Consider the following 21933-nt stretch of genomic DNA (forward strand, 5'->3'; position numbering starts at 1 on the left):
GATCTTCATGAGAACTGTACGAATCAGCAGGATAGAAGGAAAAAGCATAATACAAGTGCTTTGTCTATGGCAACAGGAACACATCAGCAAGGGACATTGCAGAGTGCAGAACTGATAACTTTTCCTGTTATTAAGGGTGATCAACAGGTCTATAGAAGGAGACACTCACCATTGAAAGATGTCCCTCATGATGTCCAGTTGGAGAGAACTCTCATGATGAGAAGACAAATACCTGCAGAAGTGATCTGCTAGTTGGTTCTATGTTCCCCAAAGGTAAGATGCCTTTAGACCAGGGTTTCCCAACCTATGGGTTGCCATTACATTTCAAAAGGGTCGCCAAGTGTCTCCCCAGGTAGCTCTGCCCCCATCATCCCCCCATTTTTGAATTGCCTTGGGTCACCAAGTTTTCCTGAATTGTCAAAATGGGTCCCCATCTAGAAGAAGTTGGGAACCGCTCCTCTAGACCAGGGGTCTCCACACTACGGCCCGCGGGCCGGATGCGGCCCGCGAGGCCCTCTCATCCGGCCCGTGGAGACCGTCCCTGGGGCGCCGCCGAATGGGCCCTTCTTGCCGCGGGGGGGGGGGGGGGCCCTGTCAGGGGTGTGCGGCGTGTACTCACGCCGCGCCGGGGCAGGAGAAGCGGGCCGCTCCGCTGACAAGCGGCCGCGCGGCGGCAAACGGCGCAGGGGGCGGGGGTTAGCACGGGCGGCGTTCCCCCGCCCAGACTGACAGGGCAGCCGGCCAATCAGGGGGCAGGATGGGCGGCGGTGGTAACGCCCGCCCGGCGACGTGCGGGGGAACGTGAACCCCGGCGGGAACTTTAAAAAGGTGACCCCTTCCGCCCGGGGGGGGGGGGGAAGGAGTGAGCGGTGGCAAGCAGGAGGGGAGGACAGCGTGCAGAGGAAGGGGAGAGCAGGGGGAAAAGCCCCCCCCCCCTTCCGGGAGAAACGGATTCGCAGGCGAATATTCTGAAGAGGAAACATTAAAAGCAACAATCTCTCTACCATAAGTGGATATATTTGCACACTATATTCAGGTAAGTTTAACTTAAGAAATCATAAGAATTTTTAAAAATTGTTTCGGGTCATTTGCAGCTATTATTGCGACAAAATTAGTTCGCATAATCAGGTTTTTTGAGCGATATTGTGTGCAAGATACTTTCAGTTTCATTATTTATTCATGTTGAATTCACTTTATTTTAGTGCCCAGCGATGGCCGAGAAGAGGAAAAGAAAAATAGACGATGAGTGTCGGCAATTTCAAGAAGAATGGAGTTTGAAATACTTCTTCATCAAATCCGGCGAGAAAGCATTGTGTGTGATTTGCAACGAAACCGTGGCTGTGATGAAAGAATACAACCTGCGCCGTCATCATCAAAGCAAACATCAGGAGAAATATGTACAGTTGAAGGGTAAAGTCCGTGCCGAAAAATTTTCTAAATTACAAAATCAACTCACATCTCAGAGGACATTGTTCAGTAAATCCTCAAATGAAAATGAATCCTTAACTAAGGCCAGTTATAAAGTTGCCTACGTCCTGGCTAAAAGTGGCAAACCCTTTACAGATGGTGAAGTAGTGAAGGAATGTTTGTTGGAAGTGGCTGAGGAACTTTGCCCAGAAAAGTCAAAACAATTTGAAAATGTAGCTTTGGGTGCGAATACCATTGCCCGCCGTGTTGCAGACATGGGTGAAAACATTGTGACTCAAATAGCGAAAAATGCAAGCAAGTTTCGCCATTTTTCAATTGCAATGGATGAATCGCTGGACAGCTGCTCCACCTCTCAACTGCTTGTGTTCATTAGAGGTGTGGATGAAGACATGAACATAACACAAGAGCTGGCTTCCCTACATAGCATGTATGGCACTGTTACCGGAGAGGATATATTCAATGAGTTGAAAAAAACATTTGCTGATTATAACTTGGACTGGACTAACCTCAGTTGCCTGACTGTTGATGGAGGAAAGAACATGAGTGGCATAAAGAAAGGCTTGGTTGGACAAGTGAAGCAGATGTGTAATGAGAAAAACATTATACAACCAATGTTCCTGCACTGTATTATTCACCAGCAAGCTTTGTGTGCTAAATATGTGGACATTAGCAGTGTACTGAATCCTGTGGTGAAGATGGTGAATTTAATAAGGTCACATGGGCTCAACCATAGACAGTTCAGAGACATGTTGAAAGATACAGACACAGAATCGCAAGATTTGCCATATTACACAGCAGTAAGATGGCTAAGTTGTGAGAAAGTTCTGAGCAGAGTATTTAAGTTAAGAAAGGAAATAGGTGACTTCCTGGAAAGTAAAGGCAAGCCACAGCCATTACTGTCTGATGAAGAGTGGGTATGGAAATTGGCTTTTGCTGCAGACATAACTAGTCATTTAAATTTTCTGAACCTAAAACTACAAGGAGAGCAAAATCTAGTTTCTGATCTATACACCCACCTAAAGGCCTTCAGATCCAAACTTGTCTTGTTTTTGGAACAAGTACAAGCCAACAACTTGACGCACTTTCAGCAGTGCAAGGTCTTCATGGCTGAAGCAACAGCTGAGTTCCCCACGTCATTTGCATGCGAGATCATCAAAGACCTCCAGCTGCAGTTTCAGCAGCGGTTTTCTGACTTGGATTCAAAGGCAGAAGAAGTGAGATTGTTTCAAAACCCATTTGAAGCAGATGTGGCCAGTTGCCCAGATGAACTGCAGCTGGAAGTCATTGAGTTGCAAGCAAATGACCTCCTTAGGGACAAGTTCAAAATAGGACTGGGGGGTTTTTACCAGTTTTTGCCCAAGGAAGACTTTCCTAATGTCAAAACTTTTGCATCAAGGTACCTTTCAATCTTTGGAACAACATACCTGTGTGAACAAACATTTTCAAGAATGAAATATGTGAAGAACAATTTGAGAACAAACTTGTCCGATGATAATCTCAGGTCACTGTTGATGTTAGGGACATCAAATCTAAAGCCAGAAATGTCTGCTATTTTGGCATCCAGGAAACAATTTCACCATTCACACTAATACAGGTGTTCATGTGTAGTGTATCAATGTGTTATTAAATAATAACTGAATAAAATAATATTAAATAAATAATTAAAAACAACATCCATGTTTTGATTGTTTTTTTATTTGGACCTCAAGTGTGTAGTCGGCCCCCGAACTGCTGTTTGATAGTTAATGCGGCCCTCGGGCTGAAAAGTTTGGAGACCCCTGCTCTAGACTAATGGAATAAGGAATGCTGAACTTTCACACTTGAACTGTTTCCTGTCACGGGGGGGAAAAAACACACACTCCTGTCTCATTATGCAGAACACGGCTGTCACATGTCCTGAGGGGCACCTGTTAGCATTTTTCCACCAATTTAGATGAGTGCTGGATGGTGGCTGCGGTTCACCAGAGCCTTTTGTTCCACTCTTATATGCCCTCATTTTAAGAACAAGCAATCTTGACTGGGGTTGAAGCAGTCAAGCGGTCAAAGAAATTTTGCCATGTCTTTTCTTTGATCATTGTTTCAATACTCAAGGTGTTCATAATGCAAGCTAGAAGATCCTGAAATGTCTTTAAAAGATCATTGACCACTGGGGTAAGGGCTGGTGTGACCTACAAGGTGACAATGGTGACTCCTTCAGCAGAAACTAGGTATGCAGTTATTTCTCCATTGCTCCCAGCCTCTTCCATGCCATCTGCTCTAGAGTCAGTGGCCTGGGAAGAAATGACATGAGGGAGTATGATCTCCTCCCCTTCCTAGACCTAGAGGATGGGAACCTGCCATAGGACACTTGAAATAATTATTCTCAACAGAGTCACCATGGCCTGGTGTTATGTGTGGTGGCCTTGTTGCAGCTAGGGGGTCCAATGCCACTTGTCTCTTTTGTGGTGGTGCCCTGTGAGAAAGATCTCACATACTGGCTCTAGGTTCATAAAAATATAAATAGCCAGCTTTGTGATAGTAAAGAGAACCCCACAGTGAATTGCCTGCTGGGTGCCCAGGTTATTAATCTCTCGAGGCATATAAGACTTCTAAGGAAGCATTCTCCAAAACACTTTCAGTTTCAGGTGCAGAACTACAGAGTCTCGGTGCATGGATAAGACAATAGGATAGAGAGGAAGGTTCACTAAGAACTGGAGAACACTTTGAGAAAGGAGGAATCTTTTCAGGAAACAGGTTGCTGGCATGTAAAAGGTCATAAAGGAGCTTTGGAAGGACTTGGGGAAAAGGTCATCAGACAGACAAAGACTTGATGACCTCTCAAGATTCCTTCCAGTTCTAGTATTCTATAAAAGATATTCCACAAGAAAAGGCCTGTTAAAGGGTATTCTCGATATCTGTGGTGTCCAAACAGTTTTGAAGCAGTAGCCTCCATAGTAGTTCACTAAGTGAACAAGCCACACTCAACTGGCCAAATAGCCACATTATTCAAGCCAACTAGCAACATTCAGACCAAATAGCCACATTTGGCTAGCAGCTAGCATGTTGGACACCCTGGCTCTAGGATCCTAGTGAAAAGGAAAGAACAGAAGTTGATCAAGTCGTCAGGGATTAGAGCTAAGGCTCAGTACCAGGTTATCTGGAGTGCGGCAAGATAAGGGCACAAAGGGGGAAATAAAGAAGGAGCAAGGTTTGAAATAAACAAGAGCAGAGCAAGGCTTAAAATAAACAAGAGCAGAGGCTACTGCAGTCATAGGCAAATGTTCTGAGCAGCTTCTTGGCTGCTGCTTCTGGGCATACGGGCCAGTCTGCTGACTCTTCCAACCAATCAGGCAGTCTACTATAGGCCAGCTGTGTTTATTAAGTTGCCTAGAGACTGGCTGTGCAGCATGTGTGATTTCTGACACATCCTGTACAAACAAAGCTGGACAATAATTACTCTATGCATTCTGCCGAGAAGTGAGATCGCATCACCCATATACAGTCAAGAAAAAGATCTTATCCCATACAAAAAACACAACAGCAGCAGATCCCAAAGTATTCCATAATCCTAAGAGGGAGCTTTATTTCTTCCCTCTCTCTCCTTAGAGGAATAAAGAGAGAAAGTTTGTGGCCATATTTGATGCAGCATCAGAATGTCAGTTTCAAACTATTCACCCTCCACTTGTGTCAGCTCTGTTACCATATCATGAGAGGCTTTCCCCCTAATATATCAGATGTTGGCCATTCTGGTAGATTCAAATAAATTCACATCAGATTTACTTGAACAGCTTTGAAACAAACCAATCTGAATGGAGTTATAACTTGATACGTAACATTTTAAACATTGCAAGCCTTCCTTATTATCACTGCTAGAATTATAGGTATAAGAAAATTCAATCACATTTTGCTCATGAATTAACAGATTAAAAAAGGCTTGTCTATAAGAGAATTTTTGAACAAGGTATGTACCTGGTTACATTTACATTTACATTTAAAGAAAAGAAACAACTGGGCCAACTTTCAAAATCAAAAAGTAAAGTAAAAATCAAATGTAATAGAGTGGCATCCACTTCTCACAAGTGCTCTTTCTGGTTGGGCACAGCTGTAGTGTTAAACAGTCCCAGCCCTGGTACAGGGCCATAACCCCAAAGTTTCTTCTTTGGGGATGATGGTTTTGCCCTCTTGGTCTGTTCTGGCTCTGGTTCCAGCTCTCCAACTGGTCATCTTGGCAGTTTAGTTCCCCTTTGAGGGTATAATCACAGTTCAACTGTAGGCCACTTACCCAGCTGTCTACAGAAAGGATCTGGATCTGCCCACTATTCTGGATCCCAGTCTAGGAACACGAAGAACAGCCGCCATGTGCCATCATATCCCTTCAACAAAACTGCCTTCAATCTCCTGGGGCCACATCCCCAGCCTTCAACAATGCTGCACCCTTACCTCAGAAATCTTTTATAGTCAGACTTAGCAGCCAGCCAGAAGCTCTTTGGAATTCCCCTGGGCCCTGCTAGCACTGAGCTGTCCATGGTGCTGCAGTTCCCTTTGGCCAACCAGGAGCAGCCCTGAGCTCCTGATTCCAGCAAGGAAGCAACTATTTTTTTTTTAAATACAGCCCTCCTAAGCCCTGATTGGCTGCTCCTTCTAGCCTCTGTGACTGGTTGCTTCCTCTACAGCCATTGTAGACTGCTTGGAAGACTCCTCTGTTGCTCCCTTCCAAGTAAAGGTGTGGCAGAACACTGATGTCTCTATCAGGTGGGCCTATTGGCCTTATTCACTCTGTCACAAGTTATATCTTTTTGTGCAGCAACAGTTTCAAACAGTTTATCACCTAAATTACAAAGGGAAGTGGTGGATTCTCCCGCACCTAACATCAAATAAAAGTGACTGCTTCTACAGAAGATGTACTTCAGCCAAACAAGTTTTTGAGCTTAATATAGGGATAAGTGGGTGAAATGTAATGGCTTCTGATGCACAGGAGGTCACACTAGATGATCTAATTGTCTCCTCTGGCCTTAAATTCTATGAACTTATGTGCCTCCTCTTCCTTCTCACCATCCAGTGTCAACTCTGCATGTAATACTAGCAGAACACAGCTATCATCAACAGTGCAGTATCTGCTCACAAATGTAGGGACCATTTTCAACAAATGAAATCTCAAGGATGTATCTGACATGTAACAAAAGCATGTACCTAGTGTAGAGTGGATGGGTTGATAAAGGTTATGCAGCAACAAAAACCAAAGAGAACATAGAATTAAATTTAGATTAATTGGCTAATCAAATCAATGCAATTTGCATTAACTATTTGATTAGTCAAGAAGGACACCTCTGCCTTTGAGTGTAGCAACAGCCCCAGAGCTAGTGTGTCAACTATCCGATAAGCATTTGCTTATCAAATAGTCAACTAGTCATTCACACCCCTAGTTAGAATCCACACAGAAGACTCAAGAGAACAAGCTTAACATTTACAGAGCAACTGGTGAGAATTTCTAAACAACTAACAGATGAGGAAGGACATTAGATTTTGTTCATGACAGTGATGAAATAATTGAATATTTTAGTTTTACAGGTCTGAAGCCTTATTTACAAGTCTAAAAACTTTAATGGACAGTAATATCAACCGAAATTCCATTTTAATGAAGAATAAATGAAAGTATAACATAACATGCGACTCCTTTCTGAATTAAAGTTGTATTGCAAAAATACACTACTTTAAAACAAAAATAAAGTTTTATTAAATCAATGTATTTTAGAGGGATATGTAAGCAAAAAGAACTGCATTTTGAAACATACTGTCTATTAATAATATAAGCTCTTCTGGTAATTGTATGGTTTCAATGTGTAAATTAGATGCAGATATTTAAAAACAACCCATTTTTCAAAGGTTAATCTGGACTTTCATCATCCTCACATATAGGTACGTTACTGTTGTACCGGTAAACTATCACAAAATAAGCATCCATACAGTTTGCTTGGTGTTATCCTTCAAATAAAAAAGGACCAGGACAACATCATCAAACAACTTAGCATCTTTACCTGTAAATAAAACATGTGTTGCTAGATTTCTATTTCAAGAATCAAAGAAAAATAGGACTGGCACTAGTCTAGCCCTTTACACACAAGGCAGAACTAATTAGTATATAGATTATCCCTGACAAGTGTTTAGCCTGCTCTTAAAAACTCCTAATGACAGAGATTCCAAAATCTCTCTTGGCAATTTGTTTCAATGCATAACTAACCTAACAGGAAATTTTTCCTAATGTCCAACATATACTGTCTTTGCTACAATCTAAGCCCATTGCTTCTTGTCCTCTCCTCAGAGGTTAACAAGAACAATTTTTCTTGCTCCTCTTTGTAACATTTTATGTACTTGAAAAAACTGTTAATACCTTCCACCCTCAGTCTTCCCCAGACCAAACAAACCTACTTTTTCCCCAATTTTTCCATGTTTTCTAGACCTTTTTTTCCCCCTCTTCTCTGGACTGCAATGTGGCACCCAGAACTGAATACACTACTTCAGTTGAAGCCTTATCAGTGCTGAAAACAGTAGAAAAAATTACTTCTTGCATCTTACTTAAAATTCTCCTGCTAATACATTCTAGAGTGGTTTTTGCTTTTTTTATAACAATGTTACACTGTTGACTCATAATTAGTTTGTGATCTGCTATGACCCCCAGATCCCACAGTGCTGCTTTTTATGCAGTTATTTCCCATTTTGTATGTGTGTAACTGATTGTTCCTTCCTAAGTGGAGTGCTTTACATTTGAACTTGAATCATCTACTATATATTTTAGTTTGTCTCTGTTTGAGTGTTTGTTCAAGAACTCCTCCTAAATGGTAAGAGCTAGGACCACCAAATTCAGTATACAGCTTCCTCTTATCAGACCTTAAAGAAATGTAAGGGTTTGGTTGTGCTGGGGGAAAGCTGCTGGAATCCCCTTCATTACTGTCAAAACGTGGAGGTGAAGGTCCAGTGTGCTGAATTCCTCATTCTGGCTCAGGAGAACAGAGGGCAGGTAAATTGTGCAGTTTGCTCTTGCTCCCTGACATGGATAGGAAGGGGAACAGCAGATTCGAACCCCTCTTCCCCACATTCCTCCCCTACACACACCACCAACAACACCCTGTATTGAGCCACACATCCAGACCCCTGCCTTGACTACTGTTCCCCTCCACATTCCCACCCATGCACAATAGTTTGTGGGGTTAAAGATAGTGGGATGCTACTCCATTTCAGAAAGAAATAAGGATCAAAATGTTTCCAAGAAATGCTTCTTCATTTTTCTTAGTGGAAGAAAACTACAGGTTGGACCTCCCTTGTCCGGCATCCTCAGGACCTAATGAGTCCCAAATGAGGGAATTTGCTGGACCAGGGGAGGTCCCTCTTCTGATGGCCCATGCCGCCCTGGTACCCCCAGACTAGAGCAGCCTGGCCCCGCTGCTGCCCCAGCCTGGGGCTTTCTAGCTGCTGCCAGCCCCACTGCTGCTATGGCTGGAGGGGCATGGCTGCAGCTCCACAGCTAGGGCTGGCACTCTGCAGCCACTTGGCTCCGTGGATGTGACTCTGCAGCCCCAGCAGGGGCTGAGGCAAGAAATCCACAGCTGTTGCTGGGGTTGCAGCTCTCTGCCCATGGCCAGAGCTCCACAGTTGACACTGGGGTCACAGATCCCTGGCTGAGGCTGGAACTCCACAGCTGCCACTGAGTCATAGTTCCTGCTCCGACTGCCGCTCAAATTACAGCTCCCTGGCCATGGCTGGAGCTCCCTACTGCTGAGGCTACAACTCCCCGCCATGCCACGTCCCCAAGTCCCAACACTGGGCTCCCGGCTGATTTCCCAGTCCCCTCTACCACGCTCCTACCCTACCATGCGACCTCCCTGTTGTCAGACCAGAGGTTCCCAGTTAAGGGAGGTACAACTTGTAGTTCAAATTGTCCTGTGGTTTATTCTGTTTGCTGTTTGAACAAAATAGGTTTGCTTACATATTTTCTTATTCTTGTGTGAAATTCACAAAAAAGAGTTTTCTATTAATTTAAGACCACTAGAAGTTAGACATCTAAAGCTCATTTTCATAATATGTGCATAGCAAATAATAGCTTTATAATTCAATGATTCATTACACCCAAATGTTTCCCAAATGGTGTTCCACGGAACCCTGGGGTTCTGCGAAGTGAAAATTAGGGTTCCACGAGAAAACTCCATTACAATAACATTTTTGTTTTTAAATATGCGCAATTAAACCAAATGTTGATCTCATGTCCTTGTTAAGCATTTATTTATTATCATCCTTACTTATTTGTCATCTACTTTTTCAGCTCCATATATTAGACTGTTATTAGAGGTTCCACAAAATTCTTTCGAATTTAAAAGGGTTCCATGGCCAAATAAAATTGGGAAACACTGTATTATACTATAGGTACATAGCAATTCCTGTGTAATTACAATGTGGTTATGAAGTTTGATACTTGCAATTATCACTAATTCAAACAACTAGGTATTTAATTATGTGAGCGAATTACTATAACCACCACTCTAGTTTGATATTTAATACAAGTGTCTTTGAACCCAGGTATATGAACTGCATTGCATTTTATGCTGTAATTACTTTAAATTACTAGTGAACATTTACATTATATGCAATACTGAAAATGTCAGGTATCAAGAAGTATAATGAAAGTGGGATTGCACTATAATTACTATGCATCTTCAGTGTAAATAATTATACTGTCATCTAATAATAAATTAATCCCTTCCTTTCAGGTTCTGTTCCCCTGTTCTTCTTACACAGAAAGACAAACTAATACATCTCTCAATCTAACAATTATTCTTTTTTTTTTAAATGCACTTTTACCCTAAATAACTGAAACATGAAGCCTATGGAAACAGTGTTCTTGAATGGATCTAAAATGATTACTAGTAGTACGCAAGTTTTATGAATTTCTATTGCCACATCTGTTAAAAGAATGTGCAAAATATCCAAATGATAATCAAGCTTTTTTGTTTATATTCAAAAATAAAATGCATTTCTGCCATTTGTGCCGATCAAGGGACTTGTTAGCTATGTTAGTATGAATGAATGAATGAATGCTGCATTTGCATGGGGATAAAAAGTGTATACAATGGTACCAAAAACACAGCTAGCAAACTGAATAATTCGTGTAAGCATGATGCAATCCTTTACTTTACTAACAAACTTTAAGATCTAAGAAATATGTTATAAACCTTCACTTATGCAGTTAATACTGATAGTGACGCCATAGAATCTTTCATTTTAGGAGGAAAAATTAGTTCATTATAGCCTATCGTAAGATTGAAGTATTAAGCCAAAATCATTCCTAGAAATGAACTCTATGATTGAAATGGGTTTTCAGTGAGCTTTGGATTAAGGTGAATCCTCAAATTCACTCAGATAACTTGTTCTGCTTGGCTATCTTACTGTGGAGGCCTGGGAGCAATAATGTAGTTAAGTTTAAAAAAAATGTCCATGATAATTTTAAATTTGGACTCCCACTTTCCTCCTTCTTCTCTACTCACTCACTACATTTAATTTGAAACACCTGTTTTGGTATCTTGGCCACACTGTAATTTTAGATGGGAAGAATCTGAATTTGCTTTTATTTGAAGAGACTTTAATATAAATATATTATAATATATGGATATATACCTATTTCATAGAACTGGAAGGGACCTTCAGGGGGTCAATCAAGTCTAGTCCCCTGCCCTCAGGGCAGGACCAACTACCATCCCTGACAGATTTGCCCCAAATCCCTAAATGGCCCCCTTGAGGATTGAACTCACAACCCTGGGTTTAGCAGACCAATGCTCAAACCACTGAGCTATCCCTCCAGTTACTATGGAACTGTAACAACAGTTTTCTACAGAAGAATAACCTTACAGTTTTTCTAAAGTGCCCTAGCTCAAAAACTAAGCAATCTTACTTTACTAACTTCAAATGTCTTCTATGCATCAGTGTTTGGTGAAGGCTTGTGTATATTTCTGATTTTGCTATTTCAAAACTCAGGGCATTAGTATTATCTATCACAATATTAGTCATTTCTCTCTCCAGTCTGCTCACTAGTATCAACGCTATTCAAGTACAGTTTTGATTCATTCCAAAGTATCTAGGCAGTATTTCCAACTGAGACAAACATAGGCAAGGGAACTAGGGGTGCGCTCCGGGGCTCCTGGCCTAACATCCATGGTCCTGATTATGCCCCAGCAGCTGCTCCACATGCCCAGGCTCTGCTCCTAGCCACAGATGGTGGGCAGGGGCAGCACAGGGTAAAGGGGGGGGGGAAGATGTCAGCACCACACTCTTAAAAATGTTCCTGTGTCACTGAACTCTAATGACAAAATCATTGTGAATGCCACATTTATGAAATTCAGATATCACAAATTTATACTTTACAATTTTCATCCACTTATACCAACATGTCCTACAAAACTTGTAAAGCTCACAACTAACCCCAGTTGAAAAAATAGAGGGATCACTAAAGATTTTAAAAAACAGTTGGGGCCACTGTGAAAACTCCATCTGTGCTTGGTTCCTGTTCTAGCTCTCAGTCCACTTCTGCTTCCAGTTTAGGCCTTGATTCTGATATTAAATCTTGCAACGTTAAAGACTGCAAATGGATGAGGATAATGCAAATCACAAAATCTAGAACACAAAAACATTTCAGAACACACAGCACATTCTCAATCAATCAGATCCAGCCATGGAACAAATTTTCAAAAGATATTAGACTAATGCAGAGAGTCTGTAAGGTCATGTTACAAAATCATTCTCTTTGATGGTGCTTTCCTACCATAACCAGAATGGTATTTACAACAAACACCAGCACTCTCTCAGAAAATCCTACCCTACCATCCTATAACTTAGGCACAAAGAAAAGCCAAAGACTCCACAAAGCCCACTTTGGACCCAACTATGCCAATCTATTAACCTGGTAGGCACTCAGTGCCATGGCAAGGGACACTAAAATAAAACCCTTAGATAAATAAAGTAAATATATTTTAGTTATGTTTCTAAAATGTATCATGCCTATAGTTTGTCCACTCTTCATCTGCTCACCACTATGACCTATTCATTCATCCATTATTCTTTTCCACATTTGCCTACGAATACACTCTCATTTATGGCATAGGCTTGAACAAGCATCTTTCAATTCATCCTCCATTTACATACCAAAGATGTTATCTTTCCTGTGCCCAGATTCCTGGACCACGTTATCTTGTACATACTCGTGAAATCTAGAATCCCTTCAATTCTTCCAGAATCAAACAAAACAACCACTTTAATGCAATGCTCCAGATTCTATAAGTATCCCAATAAAACTCAGGTCATCTGAAGAAGTGGGCTGTGCCCACAGAAGTTCATGATACCATCTACATGTTTTGTTAGTGCTACAAGATCATTTGTTGTTTTTTAAGTTTACCCAATAAAATAGGCATATTAAGCGACAAATTTCTTAATATTGTATATTAATCTTAATTTCTAGTTTAAGCACCTACTCACAGTTCTAAGTGTTATATACACTTAAATTATACAACAAAAATAATATATTCGTTGTACAATAGATTTTTGCACAAGTTATGCCAGACGCATTTCTAGACCTAATATGATCTTATATTTGACTTCCCTCTAGAACTGTTGAGAGGATGACAATTCCATTTTGGGGTAACTTTTAAGATTTTGAAATTTATTTTTGTTCCTTTGAATTACAACATATAGTAAAAAAACAAGAGAGTTCCAGATATATTTTCTCTGCATATACCTGAGTGCATGTTAAAAATAGTGCAGAATCGAATGGAATTAATACAGACAGACAGAAATGGAGAAACTAAGGAAAAATTAATTACTTTTGTGGCTTCACTTGAAAAGAGAAATGTGAACAACTGGTTTGAGCAGAGGACGACTTCTTACACTGAGAGGAAAGTCCTGGGAGGGAAAAGACTCTCAGTGCTAGTTCTCTTCCTGTCTCAAATCAAAGACCACCTGGGAGAAGTGCAGAGACTAGGATTGCAGTCTACTAAATTTGGTTTTGCTGGAGTGTAGGAGAGAACGTGGTTGGCTTCAGAATGTTAAGCTGGTCTTTAAACTTCTAAACAGCTGCACACCCCAACTTGTCCTACTAGTTCCATCACTATCAAGCTATTGTGAATATATGACAGATGTGTCTTTCTTTCCCCTCTTCAATGCTTAGGACTGCAGTGGGGCCAGCGCCTTAGCCCTGGCACCTTTTGCTGAAAACAACCCAAGCAGTTTCAAACAGGCTGTATGGTTCCAGAAGTGTCACAAAAGAAATTAAGTAAATGTTTTAAAATTATTTTAATAAAATATGATATGACTGATATATAAAGATGGTCATACACCAGGATTCATTTTTACACCAAATGAGTTCCAGAAGTTGCATCAACCTTTTATAATCAGAAAAGGTCAGGCATATAATATTTAGCTCATTAAAATCATATGATAGATTGAAAGATGGGAGCATATCAAATGTTAAGTTTAATTTAAAAAAAAAAGCATTCAGGGTGACCTTAGGAATTACCGACAAACGAGAGCCTTACTTTAGTATCAGAAAAACTGATTCAACTAAAAAAAGTTATATAAATACTCATAAGGAATATGATATTATACAGACTCATTAGCATGGCTCTATAAAAGAAAACAGTAACTCATCAGTATATTGCTTCAGTAACTCATCAGTATATTATGTTTTCTGAGTACGCAAACAAAACAGTGGAGAACCAGAAGATGCAATTTAGTTGGATTTTTAAAGAGTCCCTGACAAAACCATATGAATTTGGATCTACAGACTAGGAAACTAAGCACTTATGAATTAGGAGGTGAATAGCTTTAATGGATTAGAAACTGACTGAGATAAAAAACAAAGAATACAGTAGGAATAATGATTGATGAGGAAAAAAGCAGAAAGATAACAGTGGGATACCCCAAGATTCCATTCTAAATGGGTAAAAGATGGCAAATGGATGGAAATTTTTAAGGTAAAATAATATTTCAGATAGCCTTGTCAAAACAGATCAGTGAAGGCAACTGTTCAATTTTCAGCTGTAGTCAAAAAAGCACGCAGAATGTTAGACTGTACAAATAATGGGATAGAAAATAGCAACGTTATATTTGATGGTAGGTCCGCCTCTGGACTACCAGGTTCAATTCCCATATCCTCGTCTCACTAGATAAAAGAAATAGGGAAGTTCACAGAAAGGAACTAAAAATAGTTAAAGGAATGGGAAGACTTCATTATTACTACTAATTATTTGTATTGTAGCACTGCTATAGAAGCCCCACACAGGATTTATGAAGGCAAATTAGAAAGATGAACACCGTTCAGTTCAAAGAGGAGAGGAACAACAAGGAACACAATCGAGGTAGTACCAAAAAATGCATTTTCAAAGAAATTAAATCAAGTGTTCCTATTTACTCTGCCATATAATTACAAGAACAAGGAAACATTCAATGAAATTCAAGGCAACAAATTTAAAACTGATAAAAGGAAATATTTTTCCTATATGACACATGATTTACAGAGATAATAAAAATAAAGTAAAATAAAATAAAATAAAATAAAATAAAATAAAATAAAATAAAATAAAATAAAATAGGGATCAGCAATGTTAATGGTAAACCGGGTGAGGCTTACTGTGTGAGGCTTATCAGTTACGGTTAACTGGTGTGGGCTGGAGCAGCCCCTAGGTCTGACATAGGCAGAGGGCTGTTCCACTCCTGTGGGGCCCACCACAGGTGGGGGGCCACTTCAGCCCAGTCAGAAGCAGGAGCCTCCCCAGCCCAGCTCACTCCTGTTTAGTCAGTTAACAAGTTAACTGATTAACTAATGAAAAAGGATTTTACATCCCTATTATGGATATTAAGCCCTTACATTTCAAGGAATAGGCCAAGCAATAAGTGGCAGAGAAAAAAAAACTTCCCCTACGAGCTGTTTATTCTTTAAAGTTTCCGATATTGGTCTCTGTCAAATAAAAAGATTCTGGTCCACATGAACCACTGCTCTGATTCTGTAAGATAATTTCTGAATTCCTATGAGACCACTGTTACCAAAACTTAGTAATGTGTACTATGGCAAAAGAGAAATTGACAGATTTCTCATGTTTACAATATAACAAAACATGAAGATTACACTTTTACCAGTTAATTATGTATCTTAATTTTGCTTTGGATCTCAGATCTTATGAAAAAATAAAGTGTTTCTTAGCAAACACTATGATTCAGAAAGCACAGACTAATTCTAAGATAAAGAGTTACTTTACCTGGATTTCATGAGAGGTTGTGTCACCCATTTCTTTAGCTTCCGACGTCCAAAAGAAGTTTTAGTATGATCCAAGACCCACAATAGGCTGCCTTTTGTTTTCATATCTGTCTAAGGTAAAAATAGCAACTGTTCTTTATTAATTTAATTGAATAATCGCACATATATCTAAAATAATTCTACCAATCCAAGTATTAAATAAAAAACATTAAGTTTAGTTTTTCCATAAAATAAACAAGTCCCTCTATTTTCACTTGTATGCAAAAGTGTTATATAAAGAGCATCAGAAGATATTTAAGATTTTTTTCCCTCTTTTTTAAAGCATGTTTTCTCACAATATGGCCTCACAAATTAATTGCAATGAATTCTACAAACTAAATTATATTTGTAAGCATGATCAGTGATACAGAGTTTGGGTAAAACAACCTCCACAGTAAAATAATCTAAATCAAGTTCCTCAAGAGCTTCCAGACATAAGGGCCGATTTTCAAAAGCACTTGTGGCAGTGGCAGCCTTAACTCCCATTCAAAGTCAATGAACGTTGAGGCCTAACTGCCATTTGTGGCTCTGAAAATTCTCTCCCTTTATAATGTTCCATTTAAAAGCATTTAAAGTTACCGGGTGAAATTTCTGAATGGCCATAGGGGAATTTAGATGCATGGTTTCTATTAACTTCAATAGAATTAGTGTATCTTAATTCTATAGGCAGCTTTGAAAATAATTCAGCCTTTATCAATAAATAATTATATTTTTACCTGATTCTGTAAGATTTCCAGATTTTTCAGTGTTGTCCCATTAATTGTCATGTATTCAGCTTCACTTGATAATTGTTTAAAATTACTGTGAAAAATATTTCATAGGTCAAATTGCAAGTGCAGAAAGAGACATCAGTGAAACACAAATATCTTGCATCAAACATCAGCTGTATGGTGGAAAAAAATCAAGTAAAGATGGAAAGCAAATAAAAAAAACTACAGGTTGATCCTCTCTAGTCCAGAACACTCTGCCCCAGAAACATCCGCCCTCTGGAATGATTTTAGGTAGCGCCAGACATCCACTTTTCACGGGTGTGGCTAAGTTTTCCACAGTCCTATAATGTTTGTTTACAGCCACCAGTCCTAGCTCTCTGTGTTCTGTGCTGTTATTTAGCTCTGCTTTACCCCTAAATGTCCTCTAACAGCCCACTAAGCAATGGATGTGTTGGTAATGCTGCTAGACAATACTGATCTCCCGTGGTCAAGAAAATTCTCTGGGTCAGAACCAATAAGTTCCCAAGGGTGCCAAACTATAGAGGTTCAACCTGTACCAATAAAATATCTATCAAATAAGGATCTTCATCATGTGACTGATAGGGACAATAAGGAACAGAATATCTGAGCAACTAATCCAAGGTTGCATAATGATTTAATAAGGGAGCTCAAATAAAACCAATTCTCACATTTCTAGTCCAGCACACCAATTCCTAAGCACCCTCCCATCTGCAGGCCAGCAGGAAAATGAATGACTGGCATTTCACTGGGGTCCAGAAAGATTTTATGATGTTTCAACGGGAGAAGAGATTTACTTCTCTCCATCTAAACAACACGTGTAATACAAATAATACAGATATGCGGAATTCTAAGGATAGATTTTATCATAGTCTGCTATCACAATTATTAGGGAGGAAACAACTATCAGAATGTGTTTAATGATTCCATCCAATATTTAATATGATGTTATCATGGATCAAAGTAATATCGCCTTGACTTCTTGACACAAAAATCCTGCACCTCCATTGTTATTGGTACCAAGAAGGTCCCTTGCTGCTGCTGCGTCATAGGGGCAGTGGCTGCAGACTGCCTCAATAGCACCAGCCTGAGTGCTGGAGTTGACAACTCTATATTAGGTTCAATCAGCTCTGGGGAACACCTCTTCTCCGGTGACTCTTTATCCCACATGCTTGCTAGTTGACAGTGCCAAAGAACATGACCATTTGGATGAGTCCTTGGAATCCCTTTGTCGGTTTCTTTTTTGGCACCAGAGAAGCAGATCAACACCATGACGTGTCAATGTCTGCAGAAGCACTCCTACTCAGAGTTGATGGACTTAATACCCACTCCAAGCGGGAAGGCTTGGAAGGCAGACACAGAGAAACCTCCATGAGAAAATGACACAGTCTCACCTCTCTATCCTTTGTTCTGGACTTAAAGTTCCTGCAGATGTGATAACTGTCAGAGACATAACCCTTTCTAAAGCACTAAAATAAGAATGAGGGTGAGTCACCATCTGGATTTTCTGCAATTACTACAAGGCTTAAAGCTTATAGACAAAGCATTCCCTAGCACTGGACATCAGTACCCAGAACCAGTAACTGACTGAACTTCCAATCATATTAACTAAATAATGTAAAATTAGATAAATACAAAAAACCTCATTAGGGCTGTCATGCATAGGATTTGTATTGGTCCTCCGCACAAAGGGGTGAATTTCAACTTTGAGAGTAAAATTATTGAGAATAACCCAACAAATTTTCTCCCTTAAAACTCTTCTTTTTTAGTTTATGAAGGTAAAACTATTTTCAGATGATATCCAAAAGGCATACATATGATTTATTTCTGACTGCAGATCCTAAAAGGAGAAGTTGCATCACCTACTAACCAACAGCCCCCACTGTACTCTCTAAATTACTCAAATTGGATATTTCTTCAGAGGTTGATGAATTCCCTCAAAGTAGCTGACATTAGACTCGAGAAAATGGTGCTATAAGAACTAAATCAATATGAAGACTACAACCAGCATACCCTTTAACTGTTGAAAGTACTAAAGATAAAGGGGGGAGAATTTAAAATGTGCTAATGGGAACTAGGCACCCAACTCCCACAGATTTTCAATTAAAATTCAGTATCTAACTGCCCTTTATGCCTCTGACAATCTCCCACTAGATGTTACTCATCCTTTTTGTAAAAATCTCACAGAAATAAACGATCATCTAATCTTACAATATTATAATAAGAAAATATTCGTAATATAGAAGCATATTCTTATTCGCAGTTGAATTTAAAAGCCTCTCCTGAAGAGTAATAACAAAATCTGGAGTACTTACTCAGACTTTAAGGTCACAAGGGACCATTATGATCATCTAGTCTGACCCCCTGCACAGTGCAGGCCACAGAATCTCACCCACCCCCTCCTAGAATAATCCTCTTACCTATATCTCAGATATTGAAGCCTTCAAATACTTTGAAGACCCCAAGATGCAGGTAGAATCCTCCAGCTGTGATCTGTACTCCATGCTACAGAGGAAGGCGAAAAACCTCCAGGACCTCTGCCAATCTACCCTGGAGGAAAATTCCTTCCCAACCCCAAATATGGCGATCAGCTAAACCCTGAGCATGTGGGCAAGACTCACGAGCCAGACACCCAGAAAGTTCTCTATAGTAACTCCTATCATCCCTCCATTGATGTATTTACCACTGATAATGAATGGTCAATTAGTTACCAAGATCATGTTATCTCATCAAACCATCCCCTTCATAAACCCATCTAGTTTAATCTTGAAACCAGATGGATCTTTTGCCCCCACTACTTACCTTGGAAGGCCGTTCCAGAACCTCACTCCTCTAATGGTTAGAAACCTTAATCTAATCTCAAGTCTAAACTTCCTACTAGCCAGCTTATATCTGTTTGTTCTTGTGTCCACATTGGTATTAAGCTTAAATAATTCCTCTCCCTCTCTGGTATTTATCCCTGGAATATATTTACAGAGTGCAATCATGTCCCCCCTCAGCCTTCTTTTGGTTAAGGTAAACAAGCCAAGCTCCTTGAGTCTCCTTTCATAAGACAGGTTTTCCATTCCTCGGATCATCCTAGTGGCCCTTCTTTGTACCTGTTCCAGTTTGAATTCATCCTTCTTAAACATGGGAGACCAGAACTGCACACAGTATTCCAAATGGGGTCTCACCAGTGCCTTGTATAATGGCACTAACACCTTCTTATCCCTACTGGAAATACCTCGCCTAATACATCCCAAGACTGCATTAGCCTTTTTCACAGTGGTGGCTCACAGTCATCCTATAATCAACCTGGACTCTGAGGTCCTTCTCCTCCTCCGTTACTTCCAACTGATGTGTCCCTAGCTTATAACTAAAATTCTTGTTGTTAATCCCTAAATGCATAACCTTACACTTTTCACTATTAAATTTCATCCTATTGCTATCACTCCAATTTACAAGATCATCCAGATCTTCCTGTATGATATCCCGATCCTTTTCTGAATTGGCAATAGCTCCCAACTTTGTATCATCCGCAAATTTTATTAGGACACTTCCACTTTTGGTGCCAAGATCAGCAATAAAAAGATTAAATAAAATTGGCCCCAAAACTGATCCCTGAGGAACTCCGCTAGTAACCTTCCTCCAACCTGACAGTTCGCCTTTCAATATGACCCGCTGTAGTCTCCCCTTTAACCAGTTGCTTATCCACCTCTCAACTTTCATATTAATCCCTATCTTTTCCAATGTAACCAATAATTCCCCATGTGGTACTGAATCAAATGCCTTACTAAAGTCGAGGTAGATTAGATCCACTGCATTTCCTTTATCTAAAAAACCTGTTACTTTCTCAAAAAAGAAGATTGGGTTGGTTTGGCACGATCTACCTTTTGTAAAACCATGTTGTAATTTGTCCCAATTGCCATTAGCCTCAATGTCTCTAACTACTTTCTCCTTCAAAAATGTTTCCAAGATCTTGCATACTACAGATGTCAAACTAACAGGCCAATAGTTACCCGGGTCGCTTTTTTTCCCTTTCTTAAAAATAGGAACTATATTAGCAATTCTCCAGTCAAATGGTACAACCCCTGAGTATAGAGATTTATTAAAAAATGTTGCTAATCGACTTGCAAGTTCATGTGCCAGTTCCTTTAATATTCTTGGATGAAGATTATCTGGGGCCCCCGATTTACTCCCATTAAGCTGTCCAAGTTTAGCTTTTACCTCGGATATGGTAATATCTACGTCAATATCCTTAGTCCCATTTGTTATGTTGCCATTATCCCTAAGCTCTTCATTAGCCTCATTAAAGACTGAAGCAAAGTATTTGTTTAGATATTGGGCCATTCCTAGATTATCCTTAACCTCCACTCCATCCTTAGTAATTAGCGGTCCTACTTCTTTTTTTGTTTTTTTCCTATTTCTATGGCTACAAAACCTTTGACTATTGGTTTTAATTCCCTTTGCAAGGTCCAACTCTACCTGACTTTTAGCCTCTCTCACTTTGTCCCTACATGCTCTAACCTCAATAAGGTAGCTTTCTTTACTGATCCCTCCCATTTTCCACTCCTTACATGCTTTCTCCTTTTTCTTAATCACCTCTCTGAGATGCTTGCTCATCCAGCTTGGTCTAACACACCTGCCTATAAATTTTTTCCCCTTTTCTTGGGATACAGGCTTCTGACAGCTTCTGCAACTTTAACTTAAAATAATTCCAGGCCTCCTCCACCTCAAGAGCACTTCATGCAAGAGCATTATTTCTTTAATTATGTGGGGAAAAGTTATCTTGACAACTAGTTCCACTATTCTCTAAGCAGTCTGAACTGATGTTTAACAGTTTGCAGGCACTCTTTATAATTCAAATGAATGTCTTTTTGTCCACACCTGCTTCCATTAGATCTATAAACTTCTTAGACCAGAAGTTGTTTCTCACAGCACATGGTATGTTCATTAACTCATCAATACATGCTCATTGACCTGAATTCTTTCTGCATTTTTAAGCTGTCTGTCAGTGTGGAAGAATCATTTATCTGCTTTATGTAGAATTGTCATTTTCTGCTATCTGATACTAACCACATAAAATGGATTTCCTTTCCAGAAATTAACCTTGTGTAATATTGTACTGATATCTTTAATGTTTATTTTTAATATGATGGAAGTTGTAAGTTGGCCCAATACTTTTTTTTATATAACAGGTTACTAATAATGAGCAGAGTTCCAGGAAACAAGTAGCTACACATGTCCTTCCAAATCTAAAGAGAAAGTACATACAATGTGTTTGTGAAAAACAAAACAACATCAGAAAGGCTCATTGTCATGTAAAAATGTATAAAAAGCAGAAGCAGATTTTTGTCCACAAAACAAATGAGAAGTTGAGAATGAGATGTCTAGGATTTATTAACAAACTTTTTCATTTCCCCTGACAGTAGCCATTTCCGCAGCTTGTTTGTTAATTACTTTTGGCTGTAGTACAAGCCAATTTAAATAGAG

At 39.7% G+C, this 21933-nt stretch overlaps 1 protein-coding gene across 5 annotated transcripts in view; it reads right to left on the reverse strand.

Annotated features, from left to right (window-relative positions):
* Nucleotides 1-21933, reverse strand: part of MSH3 (mutS homolog 3) — a 224647-nt gene that overhangs the window by 117736 nt on the left and 84978 nt on the right. For all 5 annotated transcript variants that reach the window (XM_075932217.1, XM_075932221.1, XM_075932220.1 and 2 more), the window contains 2 exons: nt 16450-16534; nt 15696-15805 (listed from right to left, as the gene is read on the reverse strand). In XM_075932217.1, coding sequence (XP_075788332.1) covers nt 15696-15805; nt 16450-16534 — 195 coding nt within the window. The remainder of the gene's footprint in view (nt 1-15695; nt 15806-16449; nt 16535-21933) is intronic.

The sequence above is a fragment of the Pelodiscus sinensis genome, chromosome 6 (genome assembly GCF_049634645.1).
Source record: "Pelodiscus sinensis isolate JC-2024 chromosome 6, ASM4963464v1, whole genome shotgun sequence".
Classification (NCBI taxonomy): domain Eukaryota; kingdom Metazoa; phylum Chordata; order Testudines; family Trionychidae; genus Pelodiscus; species Pelodiscus sinensis.